The sequence below is a fragment of the Enhydra lutris genome, unplaced genomic scaffold (genome assembly GCF_002288905.1).
Source record: "Enhydra lutris kenyoni isolate GAN:26980312 unplaced genomic scaffold, ASM228890v2 scaffoldscaffold30, whole genome shotgun sequence".
NCBI classification, from domain to species: domain Eukaryota; kingdom Metazoa; phylum Chordata; class Mammalia; order Carnivora; family Mustelidae; genus Enhydra; species Enhydra lutris.
The window spans coordinates 10,027,042-10,052,200 of NW_019154114.1; the positions used below are offsets into that span (position 1 = coordinate 10,027,042).

The 25,159-nt window shown below is 52.9% G+C and overlaps 1 protein-coding gene across 2 annotated transcripts; it reads right to left on the reverse strand.

The window, feature by feature from the left end:
• Position 1: 1 nt before the first annotated feature.
• Positions 2–19,171, reverse strand: LOC111152994 (fucokinase). Of its 2 annotated transcripts, XM_022511786.1 has the most exons (24): positions 19,149–19,171; positions 14,855–14,958; positions 14,164–14,315; positions 13,408–13,458; positions 11,046–11,171; positions 10,643–10,715; positions 10,224–10,321; positions 9,778–9,858; positions 9,055–9,174; positions 8,700–8,871; positions 8,201–8,313; positions 7,438–7,539; positions 7,155–7,325; positions 6,619–6,683; positions 5,849–6,219; positions 5,038–5,248; positions 4,690–4,856; positions 4,377–4,598; positions 3,940–4,083; positions 3,659–3,778; positions 1,887–2,074; positions 1,703–1,802; positions 953–1,176; positions 2–778 (listed from the first exon to the last, which is right to left on the reverse strand). In XM_022511786.1, the coding sequence occupies exons 2-24, from the start codon at positions 14,934–14,936 to the stop codon at positions 692–694; spliced, it is 3,240 nt and encodes a 1,079-aa protein (XP_022367494.1). In that variant the 5' UTR covers positions 14,937–14,958; positions 19,149–19,171; the 3' UTR covers positions 2–691. The 2 variants fall into 2 exon arrangements, with proteins under 2 accessions (XP_022367494.1, XP_022367493.1); XM_022511785.1 differs by having other exon boundaries at positions 716–1,176.
• Between the last annotated feature and the right edge of the window lie 5,988 nt (positions 19,172–25,159).

The following is a 25,159-nucleotide window of genomic DNA, read 5'->3' on the forward strand; positions in this document are numbered from 1 at the left end:
GGAAGGGCAGAGAAAATTTATTCCAAGAAGGTTGCAATCCTGAGAACCAACTGCCCATAGGCACTGGGTCATGTGGCATCGTCCGTAGTGTTGATGGTTAAGGCCTCTATTAGCCGTGACTTTCTGTTAAGACCGCATTGGCTCATGGCCACAAACAGGAGTATGGACCCACACCCCTGTTCCGCCTCCCCCATCAAGTCAGCCTAGGAATGAGTGTTGAACAGGAAGTCTCTTCTTAGGCAAACACCTGACCTCTAAGGAAGGCCACAGGAAATGCCTCAGAGAGCCTTTTCAGGGTTGGCCTTAACCGAGGGACCCCAGCTATCTGCTAAAGCTGGTCATCCTTTTTCCAGGCCCTCATAGAGAATAAGGAGGCCAAGGCCCAAGGTGGGCCTTCGTAAAGGCCACATGGGACACTGAGCTTAGGACTTGCCTATGTCCAGATGGAGCAGAGGCCAAGCCTAGGCCACAGTCAACCAGAAGGTCACAGTCCTATTCCCAGGCACCATCCATTCCCAAGCTCCAGAAAGGGCTGGGCCCCAGCTCCCGGTGGCTGGCTGGCTTTGGGAGCAGGTTCACAAAGGGCTGGGTAGAGAGTAGAAGGCTGACACTCCCATGGGGGAAGGAAGGGCAGGGCTGCTGTAGCTCCAGGTTTTCTCCTCTTACAGAGAGACAAGCCTGGGAAGGAGCATCAGGTTGAGGTCTCACCACCCAATAGCTGCAGGCTCAGGCCCTGAGTGTCCACTTGTACCAGGTGGACGCTGTAGTTCCCGAGGCCCTGGGAGCAAAGGACAGGAGGTGTTCAGAGAATGGGAGGCTCTGAGCAGGTATCAGGCCACAAACTTCATGCTGCTAGGTGGTCGGGGGACTTACAGCTGTAGCCCCTGCTTAGTGGTGGGCCACAGTGAGGGCTCCTGTCCCCCACCAGTAACCACACCCCCAACACAGGTACCTCAGTCTTGGCCAGGACAGCCTCCAGAGCCTCCTTCTGCCGCGGCTCCTTGGTCAACAGATAGAGAAAACCCCCGCCACCTGCCCCTGCCAGGCTCTGGCCATGTACGTGGGGGGCCAGGACATCCATCATACGCCGCACAGCCAGGGGCTCACAGCCTGGAGCCATGAGCTTCTTTTGTTCCCAGTATGAGGTCAGGCACTGGCCCAGCAGAGGCAGGCTCCCTGGATAGAGGACAGAGAGGAGTGGCCTGCCTGAGCCAGGATATTCCTTCAACACCCATATGTAGACGGAATGAGGTGCCAAGAGGCACTATTTAACCAGTGTCATGGTTAAAAACGTAGGTCCAGTCCTGGCTGGAAACAGGAGTGCGGAAGCCCACCACACAGGGTTTGAGGACTAAAGGTGCATAGAGCGGCTGGCATGGGGCCCAATACAGTATTCAGTCAACTGTAGCCACACACATGGAACCCTGATCCACTGACTCTGGAACTCAACAATGGGGCTGAGCCTCCTTCCCAGTCTGCTGCCTGGTCAGTGCGGCTAGAGGCCTGCCTCGTGATGCAAGTGTTATCTTAAGATAGGGCTCCCACCTAAGTGTGAGACCCCACAGAGGAGACAGTAGACTTCTGTCTCCAGGAGCCTCATATATGGGGTCTGAGCCAAGCCTGCAAAGGCTCCTGACCTCAGACCCACAGGTGACAAGGTACTCACTCCCAGTGCCCTGAGACCCAACAAGAAGGACCTCACCTTGGCGGAAGGCTTCAGCACATTTCTCGGTGTGCTGCACCAGGCTGTGGGCATTCTGCACGACGGCAGGCAGCCGGGCATACCAGTTCCTCAGCACATCCTGCAGATGGGGCAGGAGGGAGGCAGTAAGGATGTGGGCCCAGCCGAGCTGCCTGCCTCCCTCCCTCCTGGGGCCAGGGCTCACCTGCAGCAGATTCCGTGCCAACCGGGTCTTGCCAGTGTACACCAGCAGCAGGTGGTCATTGAGCTGCTGGACAAAGCCCTCAGGCACAGTGATCTCTTCCACCTCCACCTTCAGTGGCAGCTGAGCCCGGGAGCGCCCCACCTTGATGCCAGGCATTAGGCCACCCACTTGGTCCTGCCAGCCACCTCCTGCAAGCCCAGCATCCCATCACTTTTGGAGCCTATCTGCCTCAACTTCTGTCTCCCAGCCCGGGCTCCCAGCCCTACAACCCGGGCAGGGACCAGGTGGGAAGACAGCTTCCCCCAACTCAGGCTGGGCCAGGTTAGCTGTGCAGCTTCTGCCCCCAGACCTGGGAAAAGGACAAGCCCAGCAAGGGGAGAGGGTTTCACTCTGGAGCCAAGCTTGGAACTCACAAGGCCTGAGTTCTGTTGCAGACCTAACTGTAAGTGGAATTGGGTAAACCACATCAGAGGGTAAGCCCTAATGATAAACTCATCCCCTCCAGGAGAGATGACATAGGACCTTCCCTGCAGCCGAACAGGCCTCTGCACCCTGTCTTTTCTAATAAAGAGTGCTGAGGTTAGAAACCAGCTTTTCAGCATCATCACTGAACTTGAAAGAGCTTGTTCACATCCTGCTTTAGCAATGAATAGTATGGATCTCCTCTTGCAGCTATAAAAAAGTAACACTATTTGAGAGAATTCTGATAGGCCTTTCACATCTGGGGAAGGGCCTACAAGGATTTTAAAGTACAAAATGCCAATGGCAGGAAGCATCTGAAACTTTACAGCCAAGACATGGCGGTTGGCGTCGGGCCCCCAGTGTCAAGAACTCTTTACCAGCACCCCTCTCCTTCAGAGCACTCAGCACAGTGTATAATGATACGTTCGTTTGAGTGGTTATTGATTAAGGTCTGTCTCAGTAGGTGATAGGATTTCTGAGGGCAAGAACCCTGTTTTTGCTCACTTGCTCATTTTATCCCCAAGGCCCAACACAGAGTGGATACTTAACAAATTGTCAGTTGGCTAAATGAAGGATTTGGATGGTACACCTCAGAAGGAAAGTGAAAAGCCCCCTCCCCCCACCCTGCTAATGACTACCCTTTCTGGGGTGTGAATCATGGCAGTGAAGGGAGGAGGGTGGGCTACAAAGTAGCCAGAGAAGATGCCATAGTCAGGCATCCAGCTTCCTTCCCAGGGTCCTGCAGGTGAGGCCCTGCATCCGGAGGTGACCAAAGTGCCATAGGATCTGGAGTCAGACAAACCTTCAGCTGCTCTCCCTTGTGCACGGATTCCAAGGGGCCATGGTAGTGTTGGGGAGGAAGGTGCCAGTAACATTCCATTATGATCACAGCCATGTATTGGGCCCTCTGCGCCCCCCGCATATGGTAGTGGGGGGCATATGTGTCCAGAAGACAAGTTTAAAGTTCTATCCCCTATTCCGAACCCACCTTTGCCCAGCCCCACCCTGAGGGACAGCCCTTGGTGGAGACAGAATCATGAGGACTAGCACTGGGTATAACGGGTACCTAGTAAGACACATGAAAGCTACAGCACAGAATCTGTCACTTAGCAGGTGCTCCTAAAGCATCAGGCCCTTGGAGGTTGAAACATTTCAAGTTGAAAACCAACCATAAAAGGTCAGGGTAGTAAGAAGGACACTGTAGCCACTTGAAGTAGTACCGTTACATGGCTGTTTGCAAGTCCAGGAGCCCCTGGAGGGCCTCGGAGAAATGCCTGTGACCTCCCTCCTGCCCCAGGGCGGTCCCATACCTGTGGTGAGCACCTGTTCCAGGTGCAGCACTGCATGGATCAGGGCCTCGGTGCCCACCACCCGGCCCGCGGCCCTCTGCAAGGCAGCCAGGGCTGCGCCTGCCAGGATGCTGCTCGTGCCTGCAGGGTGCCGAGGAAGACACCAGGCATGAGACAGCCCTGCCCGGCCCGTCCTGCCCCACCCACTCCCTCCACTGGGCAGAGGTTGGGGAAGGGATCAGAGGGGAGGCCGGGGGTTGGGGATGCAACCGGTGGGCAGCAGGGAGACAAGACCCGCTCACCAAGACCAGAGCCGTGGGGCAGCTCAGACCAGGCGTGCAGCTCGAAGCCTCCCCTGAAGGTCTGCAGCAGCTGCTCTCTCAACGAAAGCTTGGAGCCGACATGCACAATCCCCGCACAGATGAAGGCTGCCTTCAGCAGAGCCCCTGCAAAGGGACCAGCAAGGAATTTGGTCTCCAAGGGTAGAAGCAGATACCCCAAGCCACCTCCATGACTGCCCAGCCCCACAAGGGGCTCACCGGGGGACAAAAGCCCAGCAGTATTGTAGGCCCCATCTCTAAGCCATAAAAGGCCCTCTGATGACTTCGGGGCTCCTCCACCAGACCGGCTCACCCTCAGGCCAGATCTCTGTGGCCTGCAGGGTCTCCAAGGTTCTGCCCCCAGCCCTCAGCTGGCCACGAGTGCCATCCCCACCTGTAGATGTCACAAGTGCCCTGACCTGGGGCATGGGGCTGGCAGTAATCCTGCAGGTCATCCAGGCTCCAGCATACCATCTTCATGGCCATCTTGTCCTGCCGAGGCCCCACTGCCAGCCACAGCTCAGGCTCCGGGATGCGGCGTGCCCTGGCCCCGATGGGCCGGTGGCCATCCACTCGCACAGCCAAACCCAGCACTGCCCCACCGAGCTCATAGGCAAGGGGTGGCGTGTCACTCCAGCCACCTTCAGCAATTGGACAAGACCAAGTGGGTCACAAGGGCTGCGAGCCTAACTCTGGGGTGGCTACCCTCACCCCCACCCCTGTGGGGCTCACCAGAGAAATCCACACGAGCCGGGCACTCGGCCACCACCCACTGCCCGGGTGCTGGCAGCTCTACCGGCTCCGTGGAGACAAAGTGCTGGGCTGACATCACAGCCTGGCGGATGAGAATCTGCCCGGCTCCCTCATAGTGGCGGGCAGCTCGCACCAGCAAGGCCGGCCTGCCAAGAGGGCAGGGAGATAGGCTGGCACGCAGCCCCAAGTTGAGAATGGACTGTCTGGGCTTGGGGACCCGACTGCTCTGGGTAACCTGGGTAGGAAGACGCCCCACCTCCCTGTGGGTCTCCACCTCCAAGGATGGCCAGGGACCTCTCCAAAGGTCTTGATGTCATCAGCACCCACCTGGTCAGCCACTTGTCTCGCTCCTGGGCCAGGGCCTGCACACCTCCCGCCAGGTCTCCACACTCCAGGTACGAGAAGGGCCGCATCCACCCAGGGTTGGCAGCTGGCCCGCTCCGTAAGCCTCCTCGACCCTCCGCCATGCAGCCCAGGACATCGGCCACACAGGCCAGAGCCCGGGCTGCCACACCAAGGTCTCCCGCACCAGCTGCAACTGAGAAACCAGGAGTCCGTGTGGTGGGGGAGGGTTCTGCCCCCGAAGACTACTTGGCCATCCCCAAACACTCCAGGTCCCTCATACCTCTTCACTTTTGCCCAAGATGTGTCCTTGCCCATGAACATTCCCCTCCTTGCTGCCTGGGAAAGTTCTTCTCATCAGTCCTATCCCAGATGTGCCTCTTCACCCCTCACCCAGGATGTCCCCAGCGGTTGGGAGCTCAGGCTTCCAGGTAAGACCACCTGGGTTTACTCTCAGCCCTACCCCCAACCGGCTTAAATGGGAATAATGAGGTCTGCCCATGAGGCTAAGGCTGAGCCCCTAGCCTGTGTGCCTGGGCCTCCAGATGGAGCCAACCACATCCCAACCCACTGTAAAACACAAAGGGTTTGCTGATGCCCCAAGGACCCAGAGGCTCAGTCCTAGGCCTCAGCCTCTCACCAAACTCCCCACGGACAGGGATGAAACTTCCCACAAAGTTACAAGTACACTCTATTGCATCTCTCCCCTGCTTTAAAGTCTCCTGGCTCCCTAGTGCCCTCAGACTAATGACCCAGAGGGCAGGTGACGGTGGGACGGGCTTTCCAGTACACTCACCCTGGTCCAGCGTGGCCAGCAGGGGCCCAGGACAGCCCTCTCGGACAGCGGCCCGGATCAGCGGGCGCAGGCTGAGGTCCTGCCGGGCCTCCAGCACACGCCTCGCCTTACGCAGGGCCTGGCAGAAGAACAGGTCCCGGCGGGAGGCCAGTATGGCAGCCCGGTCCAGACACAGCTGCAGCTGCTCCCAGGACAGACGCCAACAGGCCCGCCAGGCCCGTAGGGCCTTGCCCCCATCCTCCTGGGGGTCCAGCATCCACAGCAAGTCCTGGGGCCCCAAGGCCCTCGAGGGGTGGAGCACAGGAAAGAGGCGGGCACTAAGAAGGCAACGTTCTGCAGGGGGAGTGTCTGGATCCCACAGATCCCAGTCCCTGATGTGAGGAAAAGGCACATTAGCAGGGGGGAAGCCAGGGCTCCTGCCTGGTCACCAAGCCCTGCCTGCCTGTCAGCTGGGAGCTGGCTCATTCATGGGGACAGGACAAACTCCACCGGAGGCAGCCCAAGTGGACAATTCAGAGAAGGAGGCCCAGCTGCCTTGCCTCCTTTCCTAGACCAATGAACAAAATCCCAAAGCCTGAGCAGAGCCAGGAATTTGGAGTTGCCCAGGAAGATGCTGAGGCAAATCAGGCTGCCCCAAACTACCCCAGGCCCCAGGGATGGTTGGAGGGGTGGGTGTGGCTCTGTGGGGCAGGAGCAAGGGCAGGGATGAGCCCCAGAGAGGCAGCCTCCCTGGCTGCCGCATGGAGGCCCATCGGGGCCACCCACCTTACCGAACACCTGTCTTCTGGAAGAATTCACTCCAGGACATGTTGAGATACGTTCCTGTCCCCTGCCTCTGGGGGAAGTGGAGGAGGCAGTCAGGGCATCGGGGGCGACAGGAAGGGGTGAGGGACACTAAGGCCAGAAGGGACAGGAAGAGAGACGGGCACATACACAAGTTCTGAAACAATGCGCCAAGCTCTGGAGCCTCAATGCTCCTGCCCAGGTTCCAGGAACTCGGAGTGGAAACATGTTTCTAGGCCTGTCGACCATAACTGGCTCTGCAGTCCAAGGTGGGCCACCACCCTCTCTGAACCTCAGCATCTGGCCCACAACATGGGCATAAAAATCCCCACCCGGCCCACCACACAGCAGGCAAGGAGGGAGGAGGGAAAGGCCTGCTGAGACTACCAACCACACCCTCCTCACCCCTGTCCCTCAGGCCAGGGCTTAGAGACACTCACAGCGGCATAGGAGCCGGGCTGGGATGCTCGGGGCTCCCCAAAGCCTTACGGCGGGTGATGAGGGAGGTGGGGAGGACACCTACCTCCCAGCTGTCTAGACGGCCAATGAGGGTGAACACACGGCCTGGGGCACCATGCAGCCGCACATGGTGTCCCTGCAGGACGAGATCGTGCAGCTCCAAGCCACGCAGGGCCTCGCACTGCGCTGTGTCCAGGCCACTCACAAGGCAACCAGTGCCGATGTGAACGGGGCCCTGGAAAAGAGAAGGCAGGCATCCCAGCACAGCCCTTGGTACCCCCACCAATCCACTCTGGACCCGGGCCCCTGAAGCCCTGCCCTCCCTCTGCCCTGCTCCCTGGCCTCACCTGAAGGTGGCAGTGTTGCAAGACACTCCCAGCACCCAGCTGGACGGGGCCCTCCAGCAGGCAGCTGACCACAGAGCTGCCACCGCCCAGGAGCTCCAGCTCCTGTGAAGACAGGGAGGAGGTCGTGAGAGCCCCAAGCCCAGGACTGCCCAATCCCCTTGAGCATCCAAGGCTCTGGCCAGAATTCCCGCTGCTACCCAAGCCTGATGGCCGGCCAGATCCCTCTACCCTGGCTCCAACCTCAGGCCAGCTCCCCTCACCCCTTGTCCACGCTGGCCCCTAGTGGCACACTCTGCCCGCCTTCTCCCCCAGACCAAATCTGCCCTCCGTGACAGAGGTCCCCCGTGACAGCTCTCCCAGGAATCCTCTCCCACCTGTCTAGCCACCCCCACCCCTGCCACCCTGAGGGCCACTTGTGAGCTCTCCGTGCCTGCTTCCTCAGCCCACAGCACTGACCCTGGCCTGTCGCCTCAAATGTGCCTGTCTCCCCAAGCAGACCCCACAGAAGGCGTGGAGTGAGTTTTCTCTGGTTTCTCAGTCAGGCAGACCTGGCCGCTCCTGGGCTCTGTGGCTTTAAGCAAGACACTTAACCTCTCTGAGCCTCCAGTGCCTCATGTGAACGATGAGAATAATCGCGCCTACACTCGTAGATGGTCTGTTCCAAGCACGAGCTATCCCTTCCCTTTTCTGAAGCCCCCGCCCCACCTGTCCGCAGGTACCCTGGCAGGCACTTCTGCCGCCCCCTGCCCCAGGCAGGTCTTACCTCCACCTGGGAGTGCACTACCCGGGCCCTGGGAGCCCCTGGGAACGTGAGGCTGCACAGGAACACACTGGCCGAGTTGCTCAGGTAGCTGTAGCTGCCATCAGGGACATAAGCTGTAAAGATACAAGGACAGACCCCAACCTCGTGCCTGCTGGGGCAGATGCCAGCCAGGCCTCCCACCAGAACACACATCATCAGGCCCCGGGAAGACAGGCAGGCCAATGAGCCCACTGTGCCCCTGGGGAAGTGGGAATCCAGAAAGGCTCAGCACCTGTCCAGGTCATCCAGCTAGGAGCAGAAAGACTGCGAATGGAGCCCGGGAATGAGACAAAGGAGAAGGGAAGAGAGTTATGGGTTCTGGACTGGGAGAGGGTCATTGTCCGGCAGGCACTAGGCCTGCCTGGTCTGCGAGCCTGGGGTCCGGGCAGGAAGCCACCTCATTGAGGGGCCCTCACTCCTGTGATCTCCCGGCCCCAGAGAGCCGAGTGGCAGTACCCACCTATGGTGAGGGGCTGATCGCGAAGCTCCCTCCACAGCTCAGCCCGGGCAGCCTGCAGATAACCTGCGCCGTCCGAGTCACCTTGCCCCATCTCCGGGGGCTGCCCCGCCAGGAAGTCCTCCCTGTTCACGTTCCGGGCCATGCAGAGCAGGATGTCGAAAAAGAGAGACAGCTGGGGCAGGGGTAGGAAGCACAGCTATTGGGAAGGTTCCTGGGCTAAGCTGGGGAGTCTCACTCCCAGTGACACCGACCCAGAGAGAGAAAGGGACTGGCCCAAGGCCATGCAATGAGGCAGCCAGTGTCAGGGTGTCTATCCAAGGCCTGGGGACCCCAGCCCACACACACCCCTGGTCACCTGGACAGGCCGGGCTCCAGAGTCCAAGCCCATGTAGGTGCAGGCATCCAAGGGTGGGCTCACATGGGTGGCCAGGAGGTGCTCAGCTGTCTCCACAGAGAAGAAGGCGACCCCGGACACCTGAAGAGGTCAGGGTCAGGTGGGGAGCGGGGTATGCTGGGGCCAGGCTTGGGCCTGAGTTGGGAAGGGTATGGGAAGGCCCATGCAGACGGGCCAGGCAAGGTTGGCTGCCACACCGGGCAGGGTCCTTTGTGTCTGGGCCACTCCAGCACCCAGGCTCCAAGCTTACTGGGAGGGGCTCCCACTCAGGGACCCCTCAACAGGCACGTTCAATTTTCAGGCCTTCCTGAACTAGAGATAGAGAACGAGAAATAGTTCCCTATCTTCCTCAAGGTCCAGTCCCAAACCCTTACCCAACAGTCCTATCCTTGTCTTTCATTCTAAAAGCATCCCCCAAGTCAGATTCTAGACTTCCTCCCAACTGCTTCCCGAAATTACCCACATTCTGGTTCGAGACCCTGAATTCCAAGGCCACACCTTCCTCAGATTCTAGCTCTACTTGCACCCCTGAACACTAGTTCTAGATCTTACTCAGCTTCTGGTTCTGGCCTGCCCCAGAATCTTCAGGAAGGAGTGGAGCTCTGCCCTGAGCGGGAAGGCAAACACTCCCTGCCTCATCCCAGAAGGCCTCCAAAGCCCCCAGCGTGGGTCTAGCTGCCGTACCAGTGGCACCTGCCCATCCGGCCTGGCACACCGCTGTATCTCTGCCTCGGTGCCCTGGTAGTAAATGTCCAAAACGAAGCCCTGCGTGGGGTGGGGAAGAGAACAGAGTTAGGGCAAACAGCAAGGGAGGACCAGCCGGGCGGGGACCGCAAGGGGTTCTCCCAATGAAAACCAGGTCCCAGCGTGCTGGGGGGAGGCGGGGGGCGCGAGCGCCGACACTCCCACCCCCGGACGGTAGAGGGCAGGCTCTGAAAGTCTTCACCGCCTGAGCCCGCGCGCAGCACCCAGCAGAAGCCAACTAAGCGAGCACAGGGGCTGTTTGCAGGAGAACTGCTCCCAATCCACACCACGTCAGAAAGCCCAGGATGAGCGGCTTCCCTGAACACAGGGCCAGGAGGCCAACCCAGATGGTTCAGTGGCCCACACCACTGTCGCAGGGGCACTACCTGGGCATCAGTGAGGAAAACACCATGGTTCCGGGCATAGGCCGTGCTCCCCGGAAGGGCAATCACTCTGGCTCCCCGGAAGTTGTCCCAGCTGATCCCTGTGAGTGAGGCAGTCAGGCAGGTCCCTGGGGCCCCCAACCCAAAACACAGGGCCCCAGCCAGGAGGAGGCAAGAGCTCTGGGCAGGGGCATCCAGACACCTCTGTAGGGAACATGGTCTCCGAAGACAATGGACATTCCTCTGGGAGAATGATAACACCTGCCCTCCCAAAATTCTTCCACAGAGCCCTGCAGGGCCGAAGGGGCAGGGTGGGGTGTCTCCATTCTCTAACCAGAGGGGGAAGGGAAGCCCAGAGACCACGTGAAGAAAGGTGGCTGGCTGTGGCTAGGGTAGGCAGTCCCAAGCCTTCTCAGGCTCACCTGGGTTCGGAGGAACGGACAGCAGCATGTCGGTGCTGCAAATCCACACACCTGGCGGGGAGCCCGGGCCCAGCTGTGGAGGAGAGAGAGCATGGAGCCGGTGGCCTGGCCCAGCTCTCTGCTCCCACACAACCCAGTGGTGGCCTGTCCAGGAGGACTCTGGCTGCTGGGGCCTCCCCCGACCAGTGGTGCCGAGGCCGGTCCTTGCTTCTACTCTGAGGGGGACACCCCTCTCCACCGGCATGGCCCAGACTAACTTCCTGAAGCTCTAGGTCTGGGCACCCCCAGAGCCGTTCCTCCTGGCATCTCCTGTCTGCACCAGCACAGATGGCATAGCTGGGGGTGCTGTGGGAGAGCCGTGGCTCTCTCTGGGGTGAGGCCCCATGATCACCGCCAGCCTCACCCGATGGCTCATGATGTCCAGCAAGCAGTCCAGGTTGCAGACCACGGCCTCCACCGGAGCCTTGGGGTTCTCCACAGGGAGGCAGGTGAAGGCCCGGCCACAGTCCTCAAAAGGGAAATCTCGGCCCTAGGGAGGGAGCAGCCACAAGAGAAAGAACCCTCAGGGCAGAGAGCCTGGGGACACCCTATCAGCTGTGCCAGGCAGGAAGCCATTAAGCTAGAAGACTTTTTACAATGTACATTTTCTCAGGCCCCTGGCTGGCTTAGTCTGTGGAGCATGCAACTCTTGATCTCAGGATCGTGAGTTCAAGCCCCACACTGGGTGTAGAGATTACTTAAAATCTTAATGTGAAATGCGTTTTCTCAGTTTTTTTTTTTTTAATTTATTTGAGAGAGAGAGAGAGCACAAGGAGAGGCAGAGGGAGAGGAAGAAGCAGACTCCCCTCTGAGCAGAGAGCCTGAAGTGGGGGCTTAATCCCAGGACCCTGGGACCCATGACCTGAGCAGAAGGCAGATGCTTAACTGACTGAGCCACCCAGGGCCTCATCAGAGACCTTTCTTTCTTTCTTTCTTTTTTTTTCAGAACTTTTTTTAAAAAAAGATTTTATTTATTTATTTGACAGACAAAGATCACAAGTAAGCAGAGAGACAGGCGGGGGAACAGGCTCCCCACTGAGCAGAGAGCCCAATGTGGGGCTCCATCCCAGGACCCCGAGATCATGACCTGAACCGAAGGCAGAGGCTTAACCCACTGAGCCACCCAGGCACCCCCAGAGTCTTTTCTTATAACGTTTTCAATTACATGATTATGCTGAAAAATTAGAAAGTGCAGATCTGCAAAAATAAGACAATTCCTCAGGGATAATAGCCATTGCCCTCATTTTGAGTTGTATCCTTTCAGATTTTTCATTTTTTAATGAGATAATGAGCAGGTGGAGACAACAGAACTTAACACACACACACACACACAACTACAAGTAAAACCAGGGGGAAAGACTGGGAATTATATCAATGTCAATATCCTAGCTGTGATTACATTACAGATCTCGAAAATATTACCACTGGAAAAATCTGGGCAAAGTTGGCAGAGGCTTCTTTTTGTATTATTTATTTTTTATTTTTTTTTATTTTTATTTATTTATTTGACAGAGAGAGAGATCACAAGTAGACAGAGAGGCAGGCAGAGAGAAGGGAGAAGCAGGCCCCCTGCCAAGCAGCGAGCCTGATGTGGGGCTTGATCCCAGGACCCTGAGATCAGGACCTGAGCTGAAGGCAGAGGCTTAACCCACTGAGCCACCCAGGCGCGCCTCTTTGTATTTTTCTTGCACGTGGATCTGTATTCATCTTAATCAAAATTCCAATTAAAAGGGCACTTGAGGGGCACCTGGGTGGCTCATGGGTTAAAGCCTCTGCCTTCAGCTCGGGTCGTGATCCCAGAGCCCTGGGATCGAGCCCCGCATCGGGCTCTCTGCTCGGCCGGGAGCCTGCTTCCACTTCTCTATCTGCCTGCCTCTCTGCCTACTTGTGATCTCTGCCTGTCAAATAAATAAAATAAAATCTTTAAAAAAAATAATAAAAGGGCACTTGACTGACTCAGTTGGTAGAGCGTGCAACTCTTGAACTCGGGGTTGTAAGTTAGAGCACCCTGTCGGGTGAAGAGATTACTTTTTTAAAAATCTAAACAAGGGGCGCCTGGATAGCTCAGTTGGTTAAGTGACTGACTCTTGATTTTGGCTCAGGTCATGATCTCAGGGTCCTGGGATCAAGCCCTGCATAGGGCTCCCCGCTCTGCGGGGAGCCTGCTTCTCCCTCTCTGTCTGCAACTTCCCCTGCTTGTGCTCTGTCAAATAAATAAATAAAATCTTAAAAAAAAAAAAAAAGCTGAAGTCATTTTATATAAAGTTACGTAGCTGGCTCTTCCCAGTAAACAATGAAAACACACTCCCTGAATGCTCAGAGCGAGCCAGGCCAGGTCCTGTTTTAGCATCTGCATGGATCATCTCAGCACTTCCATGTGAAGTAGAAACTGGCACACCCTTTTTTTACAGATGAGGAAACTAAGGCCTAGAAAGAAAGGGTCAAGTGACTCGTCCAAGGTCACAGACCGGTTCAGTCTCTGTCCAGGCCAGTGCGTAGAGTTGGCTGGACTTCTAAATCATAATAAATCACAACAATACAAGCGCCGCTTATATTCAGCCTGTTCCCCATTTCTGGACACTCGGACCAATTCTGACTCTGATTCTTCTGGATTTGCCCAATGAGCACCTTGCACAAACACAAAGATAAAACAACTATCTAACCCAGGGACTGATGGCTCCAGCCTTCAGTACAGCCCCTGCAGAAACACGCAGCCCCCTACTAACCATGTGCAGGATGAGGATCCGGGCTGACTGCAGGACATCAGATGTGACCACCTGTCAAAAGTGCAAGAGCCCCATTGACAGAAGCCTTGGCGGACGGTACCCAAGGATGCTGTCCTCTTGTCCAGGGAAAGACCCCAACACAAATTCACTCAGGTACCAAAGGAAGAAAAGACAAGGTCAGGCAGGCAAGGGGTGGCCCTGGCCCCTTCTGGATGAGGGAGCCTAGAGGCCTTCCACCTGGGCCACCCCTCTGCCCCTATTTTTTAGGAGAATCTATAGGCAAGAATGTGGGGTTAGCGGGGTTACTCACGGTAAGTCAGGGAGCCATGAGGGCAAGGTGGCTGAGTGAAGGGGCTGTGGCAGGGGTGGGGGGCGGGGACATGGTCCCAGTGGGAACACTGACCTCCGTGCCCTGCACAAAGAGGGCAGCTCTATCCCAGTTCCGGCAAACAGTTGTCACAGGGGAAAGAGAGGCCAGGAGAGCAAGATGGAAGTTTTCAAGAGAAGCTGGAAAGGCTAATTCTGAGATCCTGGCTCCAATGTTCTAGAACCACTAGAAGGTCTGGCCCTGCCTTCCCCCTTGCCCCCCACCTGGTAAGTCTGCCCTATCTACAGGTATGAAAATGGGTACCAGATGCTGAACTGGCCAGGTGATGGAGCCTAGAGAGCTGGTGACCTTGGAGACCATCTGTCGTGACCCCCATCCCTGTTCTGAACAGTGTGCGTGCCGGAGGAGGGCACACCGTGAGCACTCACCGTGAAGCCTGCCCGGGCACTCAGGTGTTCGGCAGCCACCAGCAGGGCATTGAGGGTGGCCCCTCCGCTCCCCACACGCGTTTCAGGGTCCTCCACGGCCAGTAACAGCGTCCCAGGCGGGATCTGCTCCCGCTTCTGGCGCACCTCCAGCTCTGGGGTCAGAACACAAGCTGGGACCAGCTGCCAGCCTCCCCACCCTGGTCCAGAGCAGCAAAAGCCAATCTCCTGAAAGTCACTATTTTCTCTTCGTTAACTCAGGAGAGCTTATTTTTCACTGAGGTATAATGGACATATAACATTCTATGCAACTCGTCTGTACGTCATGATTCAGTATTTGAAAAAGAAAAATGGAATATGACACAAATTTGCATGCCAGCCCTGCAGAGAAGCCATTGCTAACCTTCTCTGTGTGGTTCCAATTTCAACATACGTGCTCCCAAAACAAACACTTAGTAGCTTTTCATGGAGCTACTCGTTAGATCTTCACCCAACTCTATGAGTAAGTACAACCAGTCCCATTTAATGGACAAAAAAACTGAGTCTCAATGAAAATGACATGATGGGTCTTGAGGTCACATGGCTAGAAAGCAGCAGAATCTGGGCTTTAACCCAGGTCCTCCCAGCTCGTGGGGCTGTGAGGGTGTGATGAGGAATCTACATCAGAGGCAAAGTGGGAGGGAGGGTCCCCTACCTGTCTGGAAGACATGAACACTCTCTTGGTACTGGCATGTCAGGATGATGACCGTCCAATCGACCCCCTTGGGCTGCTCCATTCTGGCCAAAGTTCAGGGCTCCCTGAGACAGAGATGAAGGTGTGTGTGAACTTTTGAAAAAAAAATTATCTTACCCTAAAATTGATTCCTGCTGGTACACAGTTCTATTAATTTTAACACACATATGGGGCCGCCTGGGTGGCTCGGTCAGTTAAGTGTTGGACTCTTGATTTCGGCTCAGGTCACGATCTCAGGGTTGTGAGGTCAAGCCCCTGCTTAAGATTCTCTCTCTCCTTTTCTCTCTGCTCTTCTTACCCCCTCTCTAAAAAAACCTCAAAAGACCAAAAAAATCCTGCATGCCATCCCTTTGGGCACACCCCTCTCCATCCTTCACGAACCCTGACAACCACACTTTTCTCTGTAGCTATGGTTCAGCTATAATCTTTTAAGGTTGGCTTCTTTCACTCAACATAATGCCTTTGAGACTCATCCAAGTTGACTGCGCATACCAGTAGTTCTCTCTATTTGCCAAGCAGTATCCCACTGCATGGACTGGCATCCGTGGTCTCCATCCACCCATAGAAAGACACCTGGGCTGTTTCCAGGTTTGGAGAATCATGGACAAGAGCTGCTACAAACATTCGTGTGCGGGCTGAGTGTGAACGTAAGACCTCATCTCTGCCAGTGTACACCCAGGTATGGGATGGCTGGGTTCTGTGTGAGTGTATCTAACTTTCTCAATCTGGTTGCGTGTGATTTCCTCAGGAGAGGGAGTGAGAGGAGCAAGGTGGGGTTGACAGTGAGTCCCCATCTGAAAGCAAAGGGTTTTATTCAGTCTCACTCATCATTCAGGTATTGGCTGTGAGCTAGGGGGAGGGGAGGGGAGGGGAGGAAGGTTCTAACCTCCCAGGCTCCTGAAGCCAAGGGCAATTCCCTGGAGAAGGGAGTAGCTGTGGGAGGGATGCACCAACCTGTTCAGAAGGATAAGACAGGGTGCCAACAGCGCCCACTACAGGGACCTTAGAGGGGACCTTCCCTTCCAGGAGCTCCAAGCCAGAAGGGGGCTACAAGGCGCTTGGCAGCCATCTTTCTCTAGGGCACTCTGAGCAAGTGAAGGGTAAGTGGGCCAAAGCTATGGCTCCGCCCTCTCCTACCCACCTCAACATTCCTCTCCTACCAAATGGGAAGTGAATCGGACTCTTGAGTCCCCAAGACCATGTGTAAACAGTCCTCAAAAGTCCCCTGGCATCCACCTCTGGCAGGGGTCTGAGTGCTATCCCACAAAGCAGCAGCCCCCCACCTCTTCCCTCTGACTTCCAAAGCTGAGCATGGTGAGGGATGATGGGGGGCCCAGAGTGTGTGTCCAGGAATCAGCCTACTCTCCCACTAAGTGCCAACAGCAACAGCATCTCGCACACCAGACTCTGCAGCCATCAAGCCTATGGTTAGGGCTGACAGACACCACCACTTGGCAACACCCACAGTCCCACCAGCTTTCAGGGAGAGCCTCCACCACTAAGAGAAATTGCTCTGTTCCCTGCTAAGCCCAGGAGGGAAATCCAGAAAGGAAGTCCGAGCTAGAGATCTTGGCCAGCCACCTGAGGAAAAAGGCATTCCCCAAGATGTCCATCTGGCCTTTCCAGTAAAGGAGCCTCGTGGGACTCCAGCTTGGCCACAAACTTACCGTGTGATCTCCGGCACCCTAACACCCTCAGGCCTCCTGCAGCAGAGAGTATAACTGACAAGTGCCCCCAGCTTGTTCACATGGAAGCAACAAATCCACCAACTCTTCCCAACCCATCAATGACTCCGTGCAGCAAGGACATGAACACAGACCAACTCCTGCAAGATGGGGATCCTCTGAAAGGCGACCTGGGTTCCTGGAGTTCCCATCAACCCAACAGAACTGTCTCAGAACTGCAAGCATGTCAAACATCCTTCCTATCCTCCTTCCTTCCTCCTTCCTTCCTCCTTCCTTCCTTCCCTTCTTCTGGTACTCCTTCACAGGCAGCAGCCTCACAGCTCTCCATGTCTCCTCTAGCTCCCTCCCCTTCTTCCCCCTTCCCCAATAAATCTCTTGCAAGTCTAGTCACATCTTTGTTTCTGCTTCTCCAAGGACCTGAACCAAAATGGGGAGTATAATATCATCCCTCTCTTGGCACCTTCAAAGGAAAAAAAAAAATCACTCTAAGAACCTCTAACTTCCTGTCAGGGAAGTACTATCTTCATCCTCAAAGATAAGAAACTGAGGCACAGAGAGATTAAGTAACTTGCCCAAGGTTGCACAGCGAGCAAGTAGCATAGCCAAAATGAACCAGACACTTTTCTCCAGAGTCCATTCTTTTAACCACTACACTGAACCTACTTTGTGGGAACAAAAAGAATGAAAGGTGTAAGTATATGGAAAGTGCTCAGAGTGTATTAGCCATTGTGACAAAGTCTAAACAAATACAAGGTGATAATGAAATGAGGTCAATGTTAATGATAACAGCTGCTGGGACTGAGTTCACTGGCCCGCAGTTAAGACATTTTGGTTTTTTATCCTCACAACACCCCTGCAGGATAAGTATTATTATCTCCACTTTAAAGAAGCTAATGGATGCTGCAGCCATGACTGGGACCTGGGTCACTCTAATTCTAATTCAGGTAACAATGATAATGACATTTGGTCCCAAGCAAAGGTGCTGAAAGGGAGCAAGGAAGAAATGTCCCAAGGAGGGTCCAATGACCCAGAAAATCTGAGCCTAGCCGTGGTCTCAGCATAATGACTGGGAGACATGGACAGGTGATAGATCATGGCCAGAGGGGAGGAGGGAAGGCCTATCTGGACTGCACCCCACTAGAGCCTTAGGTCAGAAGAGCAGTCCCAAGCTGAAAATCAGTCCTGGGATGGGAGCTCTGTTTCCATCCCTCCCTGCCTCCTCCTGTGTGATTTTGAACAGGTTAGCTCATCTCTGCAAGCCAAAGATACCAACCTCCTAGGACTGTTGCCAGTATTAAATAAAATGGAAACAATGTGGCATGGGGGTAGAGGGGGTGATCAATGAGTGGTAGTTCTCTCCAGCAGGGAAAGGGAACAGGAGAGTTTAACTTGACCCTGAAGCCAGTGGGAGTGAACACTAGCTCTGAAATATTCTCCAGGTCAAAGATGTCCCAAAGATTAAAAAATCAGGAAGGTCTAGGGATATCAAGCTAGGTGAAGCAGCACGCTTTACCAGATCAGCCCAAAGGGTATTTTATGGTAACACAAAAGGTAGAATGATACTAGTGGCTAAAGTTCAGGGAGTGCTTTTTTTGCAACACCACGGGCATTGCATAATCAGCTCACATGACTCACTCAATAGACCTATGAATTGGATCTTATCACACACATGATAAATATAAGGAAACTGGCTGAAAGAGATGAGTTTGCTCAGTCATACACAGCGGTACAGGCAGGCCAGGTGTGTGCAACGCCAAGGTTCATGTTCTTCAGCACCCTGTAGGAGTTAAGACACCTCTCCTGCAGTGTATCCCGTCATACCTGACATTTACAGAAAAGTTAGAAAAGAATAGAGTTCTATTCCAATATTCTGCCCACTTTCAATAACATTTCATCTACTGAGGCCAAGTTTAATGTCCTCAGCCAATTTTCCCCGTCCCAAAATTGGATAGGGAAGGGGAGCCAGGGACAGAACAAAATAATAAAACCTCTTCATATATGCTTTTTGGAAGAGTGGTGGGGCAGGGATTTTGCATTTCTGAGCTTGAAAGGTAAAAACAAAACAAAACAAAAACAGGCTCATGAAGGGATCTGTCTTGCCTTCTGGAAAATAAAACGGCAAACTGAAGTTGACTGGGAGTAAAATCACTTTGTAAATTATACAAACGTCCTGTAATCGAGATTTGTGCATAATGATGAGCCCAGATGGGGTAAACTAAGGCAGGAAACACGGCCTTAAAGCAGTCAGCAGCTCTGGCATCCAGCGCCCCACCTGCCTCAGGGGTGAAGGGCCTCTGGGGTCCGTATCCTTCCCTGTCCCAGGCGTCCCCAAGTGCCCGGCACTGGCCAGGTCCCAGGGGTACCACTGAAAAAACCCAGACCAACCGGTAGCAGACGTCCCCTGCAGCCAGGGGACGCCCAGGGGCGCTGGCAGAGTTCTCGGACACTTCCCTATCGGGAACCCGGAGGCTACTGGCCAAGCTCGGTCCTGCCGGTCCCAGAGCGTGGGCCGAAAAACAGTGGCGGGGGACCGGGGCGCGCGAAGCGGGGACCCGCACGCACCGACATACCTGCCTCTGCTGGGCGTTCGGCGCCGCGGGCTCTTTAACACGGGTCGCTTGTCCCTCCCCCACCCCCACCCCCACCCACCCTCCTCGCGGTGCACCCTAGGAAATGTAGTTTCGCCCCTCCGCTTGTCCTGGCTTGTCCTCCCCCAAAAAAACTGACTCGGAGCTCTGTATTGCACGGGTACACAGATTTGGCGAGGGCAGCACTTGCCTAAAGGATGTGTGAGTTCAGGTCGAGAAAGGAGGTTAGATGAGAAGGGGGCTCCATAGCCCAGCAAAACTACAACTCCCAGAGGAACGAACGCTTCTTAAAGACACAGGCTCGTTTTTCTGGGACTCGAGGTTCCTCGTTTGGGGTCTGTTTAGACCCCTAGCCATGACCTAGGGCAGCTGCTTTTCTCAGAAGAAAATAAAATCCCTTGAGGGGGAAAAAAAGTAGTAACAGCTGTTGCCCGAGTGTAAGCGGCTACTGTTGGACTGGCAGTTGGCTAGTGCTTTCGTGGATTTGATGACAGGGGTCCTTCCAGAAGAAACTTTGCAACTCAGCAGTAGGAAGAGAATCTGCGGAGTTTTTGGAAAAGTTGTGAATGGCAGCATTGTTTGTGATAGAGAAAAATTGTTTTTTCTCTATTCTCTAGGGTACATCCATGCCATGGAATACTATGCACAATGAGGAAGAAGTAAGTAGAACTGTGTGTACAATAGGGAATAGTGTTCAAGGTAGGGAGAAAAAACGTAGAACCATATGTACAGGAAGACACTCGGGTCAAAAATAATGTATATGGGGCGCCTGGGTGGCTCAGTGGGTTAAAGCGTCTGCCTTCGGCTCAAGTCATGATCCCAGGGTCCTGGAATCGAGTCCCGCATCAGGCTCTCTGCTCAGCAGGGAGCCTGCTTCCCTTCCTCTCCCTCTGCCTGTCTCTCTGCCTACTTGTGATCTCTGTCTTTCAAATAAATAAATAAAATCTTTTTTTTTAAAATAATGTATATGGACACATAGTATTCATAACAGGATGGAGACTGCTGGGGATCAAGATGGGCAAGGAGAACTTGAGTTTCTTAGCTACTGTTTGAATTTTTCTTTCAAGAACGTACTTTCCAAATCTTCTGTCCTCAGTAGGGAGCCTGAGAGGCCTTGGCATTGATCTCAAAGGAGATGAGGGACCCTGCTCAAACTCTATGTAACCTTAGCCAGTCACTTGGCTACTCTGTGTCTCCCTGTCACCATCTGTAAAACAGGTTAATAACAGTATCAAATGACTGACATTGTTGTGGGGATGAGATAACTTCCTGACTCCATAGTAGGTGCTCAAAAAGAGTCCTATTAATCATTAATAGGATTTTTTTTATTATTGTTCTCATGTTGCCTCATTAAATCAGGGTCTTTGGTTTGTCTGTGATTGTATCCTCAGTCCCCAAAACAGTGCCTAGAACATTGTAGGTGGTTAAAAATAATTTGTCAAATGAATGAATAAACAATTCCCTAGTCAGCCCCACTATCCCACCTCCTCCCCCAAATCTCTCTCCTTCCCTTTGTCTTCTCCCCCTGGGGTTGTTCCCCCTCTTCACTTGGCCCAGGTCTGACCCCCCACTTCAGTGCCTGCTCTTTGTCTTCTGTGAACCCAGGAAGCCTCCAGGGAAGTGATGAGCTTTCTCCCACTGCTGCTGTTCTCAGCAATGCAGATCCCCGCTCTGCAGTGGAGTGGAAGGCAGGGATGCCTCTAACTGCAGCTCTGGCAGGGGTTCCCGGAGATCCGTGTGCCCCAAGGAGCTCAGAGGCAAAGGGGTTCACCCCACTTCCTAGGGCAGGCACACTGAAGGGGGAGCTCCAAAGGCACTCTGGAATAGTGTGAATAGCAATGATACTCAGAACATTTTGAGGGGCGCCTGGGTGGCTCAGTGGGTTAAAGCCTCTGCCTTTGGCTCAGGTCATGATCCCAGGATCCTGGGATCGAGCCCCACATCAGGCTCTCCGCTCAGTGGGAAGCCTGCTTCTCTTCCTCTCTCTCTCTGCCTGCCTCTCTGCCTATTTGTGATCTCTGTCTGTCAAATAAATAAATTTAAAAAAAAAAAGAACATTTTGAATAAGATGAAGCTCTGAGCACACTCTTTCAGCAATAGACATACAACACATACCTCTCCTCTATACATAGTCCCACTGTCTCGGATAGATAGACCCACAAAAATAAAAGTTCTGATACTATAATTTAGGATAGAGTATAGTGGTTAAATACGAGCGTGAGAAATCAGACAAATGCTCCTTAATTTCCGTTACTTTCTTACTGAGTGAGCAAGACACTCAACCTCTCTGAGCCTTATTTTCTTCATCTGTAAGAATACAAGAGTATTTGCCTAATCAGCTTGTTGGGAGGATTATGCACTAATGCACACAAAAGGATTAGCACAGTGCCTGGCCAGAATAGGCATCCAATTTCCTTATTAAATGCTGCAGGAGTGTGAGGGCCCAGGTCCAGGAGGGCTTCCTGGAGGAGGTGCAATCTGCAGGGCCCCAGCTGAGATGCGTGCCTGCTGCTGGTAGCAGGAAATACCTCTGGGAGCCAGGACTACCCACAGGGATATCCTAGGTTGGGCTCCCTAGAGGTAGAGCCTGAGACATGGATTCTTGTGCAAAGGATTTATTGGGGCGGTGAGGTAAGCAGGATTAGGGCAGGGTTAGAAGCCAAGCAAAGATGTCTAGCCTCGGTCTGATCCTACAGCAAGCTCTGGGGCATAAAATGCAACAGGAGGTGTATCTCTCTCCGAAGTAAGGGAGCTGGACTTTGTACCCCACATCAGTCATTCATAGGCTATGGGCCACTGGGAGGTAGGAAAAGGAGGAGCATAATTTCCCAGGCCCATCTGGATGAAATAGTTCATGTGGACTGAGGACAATTCTCCAGAGAAGAGTAAAACTGTGAGTAATCAGCTGCCAAAACAACAACTGAGAAAAGTGGAGAATGGGTGCACCATTGCTATAAAGGGGTGTAGCCTACAGCATTTACTACAGGAAGAGTAGAGAAGACATGGGGACTAGTTGAGGAAAATGGAGAGAGGATATTAAACTCTTGTGCTGGGACTTCCAAGGAGAAAACAAAGCAGCTGGTATGGTTTTTAAAAATTATGTTTTTAGGGGCACCTGGGTGGCTCAGGTGAAGAACTCTGGATCCTGGGATTAAGCCCCACATTGGCTCCCTGCTCAGTGGGGAGTCTGCTTCTCCCTCTCCCTCTGCCCCTCCTTCCTGCTCACTCTCTCTCTCTCTCTCAAATACATAAATAAATAAATCTTTAAAAAAATAAGATTTATTTATTTATTTGAGAGAGAGAGCAAGCACACAGACGAGGAAGGGGAGGGGCAGAGGGAGAAAGAGAATCTCAAGCAGACTCCACTCTGAGCAGGGAGCCCAGTGCCCAGCTCAACCTCATGATACTGAGATCATGACCTGAGCCAAAAGCAAGAGTTCAATGCTTAACCAACTGAGCCACCCAGGCCCCCCGAGTGTTTTAATTTTTAAAATATCCAACTCTTGGGACGCCTGGGTGGCTCAGTTGGTTAAGCAGCTGCCTTCGGCTCAGGTCATGATCCCAGCGTCCTGGGATTGAGTCCCACATCGGGCTCCTTGCTCATCAGGGAGCCTGCTTCTCCCTCTGCCTCTGTCTGCCTGTGCTTGCTCTACAAATAAATAAATAAAATCTTTAAAAAAAAAATATCCAACTCTTGATCTCAGCTCAGATCTCCATCTCACAGTCTTGAGTTCAAGCCCTGCATTAGGCTCCATGCTGGGTTTGAAGCCTACTTTAAAAAAAAAAAAAAAAGGAAAAAAATTAAAACAAAGACTTGACAGACTAAAAAACAAGCCCTTTCTGCAGAGCTTTTAAATGTACTTCATCATTTAGTGGACCCTCTTCCCCAAATCCTGACTGTTACCATTCACAAATATCTTGTGTAGTATTTTTGAAAGAGAGCTTCTGTAAGATGTTAACAAGGGTTGCTGCAAACGGGGTGTAGAACCACGAAACAAAGGTAGACAGGCTTATTTTCTTCTCACAACTTTAAGAAACCAATATAGTGGATAAACAAAGTATAGTATATCTATGCAATGGAGTGGTATTTGGTCATAAAAGAATGAAATATGGACACATGCTATAACATGGGTGAACCTTAGAAACATTATGCTAACTGAAAGATGTCAGACATGAATGACCGTATTTTGTATGTTTCCATTTATATGAAATATTTAGAATAGTGAATCCATAGGGACGGAACATAGTGGTTGCCAGGGGTTTGGGGGAGGGAGCATGAGGCATGGTTGCTTAATGGGTACAGGATTTTCTTTTGGGATCATGAAAATGTTTTGGAACTAGATAAAAGTATTGGTTACAAAGCATTGTGAATGTACTAAATGCACTGAATTGTATGCTATAAAGTGGTTCATTTCTGGGTGCCTCCTCCAAAAAAAAATTAAAATTAAAATAACAAAATGGCTAATTTTATGTTTTGTGATTTTCACCTCAATTTTAAAAACAGCCACAAAAGCTCAGTTGCTAATGGGGTATCACTGCTCTCAGGCCTTCTCAATGGACAAAGGTAGGGAAAAAATACCTGTATGCATGGATAACTTTACACTCATGTATAAAGCATTTCACACACAGGTTAGAGAATCTTTTTTTAAGATTTTATTTATTTATTTGACAGAGATCACAAGTAGGCAGAGAGGCAGGCAGAGAGAGGAAGGGAAGCAGGCTCCCTGCTGAGCAGAGAGCCGAATGTGGGGCTCGATCCCAGGACCTTGGGATCATGACCTGAGCTGAAGGCAGAGGCTTTAACCCACTGAGCCACCCAGGCACCACCAGGGAATCCTTTTTATAGGAGCAACCTGCACACCTTTGAGAAGGCTGATCCAGTGCATGGAACATTGGTGGGAAATAGTTCCCCTGAAATGAGTCCCCCAGGGCACTAAGGATGGGCACAAATGGAATGATGACTTCTATTTTACTCAGCATCTTTGTTCTGCTGTTTCATATGGCTTTTGAGAAACTACCTCTCTGATCTGTACCTCAATTTATCCACCGGAACAATGGTTTCCATTGCTATAACTGAAAGGACCATTAAAAAAAACTTGGTATTTTGGGGTTGCCTGGCTAATGCAGTCAGTAGAGTGTGTGACTCTTGGTCTCAGGGTTGTGAGTTTGAGCCCCACATCGGGTGTGGAGATTAAAATAAAATCTTAAAAAAAAACCACACCAAAACCTTGATATTTTTAATGGTGTGCCAGAGTGCTTTGCTAGATCTCAATCTCTTAGAAGGTAGGGTGTGATTTTTTAATTTCATAGTGCCCTCCATCGTGCTTTGCACATAAGGAATAGGTAATACGTATTATATATGAATGACCTTAGACAAGCCACTTAACCTCCTTGAGCTGTCTGCCAATTCAGTTCTGCCAGAGACTAAGAAATAATTTCATTAATTTAATCAATATTTCTTGAAGGTCTGTTTTGACCTACAAAAGCCAGTCCCCTGCTCTCTAATAGTTTCTTATTCATTGAGCTAATGATAACAAAAGACAACATCAATTGAAATGTCTTCAATCTATCCATTGATTCCTTAATTTGGATCATGAATATTTATTTATTCATTTGTTCGTGAGAGAATGAGTGGGGTGAAGGAGCAAAGGAAGAGGGAGAGAGAATATCAAGCAGACTCCGTGCTGAGCATGGAGCTCAAACTGAGGCTCGATTCTAGGACCCTGAGATCATGACCTGAGCTGAAACCAAGAGTCGGATGCTTAAGCGACTGAGCCATCCAGGTGCCACAACATACAGATCACTTTTTTTTTTTTTTTAAGATTTTATTTATTTGTCAGAGAGAGAGGGAGAGAGAGCGAGCACAGGCAGACAGAGCGGCAGGCAGAGGCAGAGGGAGAAGCAGGCTCCCCGCCGAGCAAGGAGCCCGATGTGGGACTCGATCCCAGGACGCTAGGATCATGACCTGCCTTCGGCTCAGGTCATGATCCTAG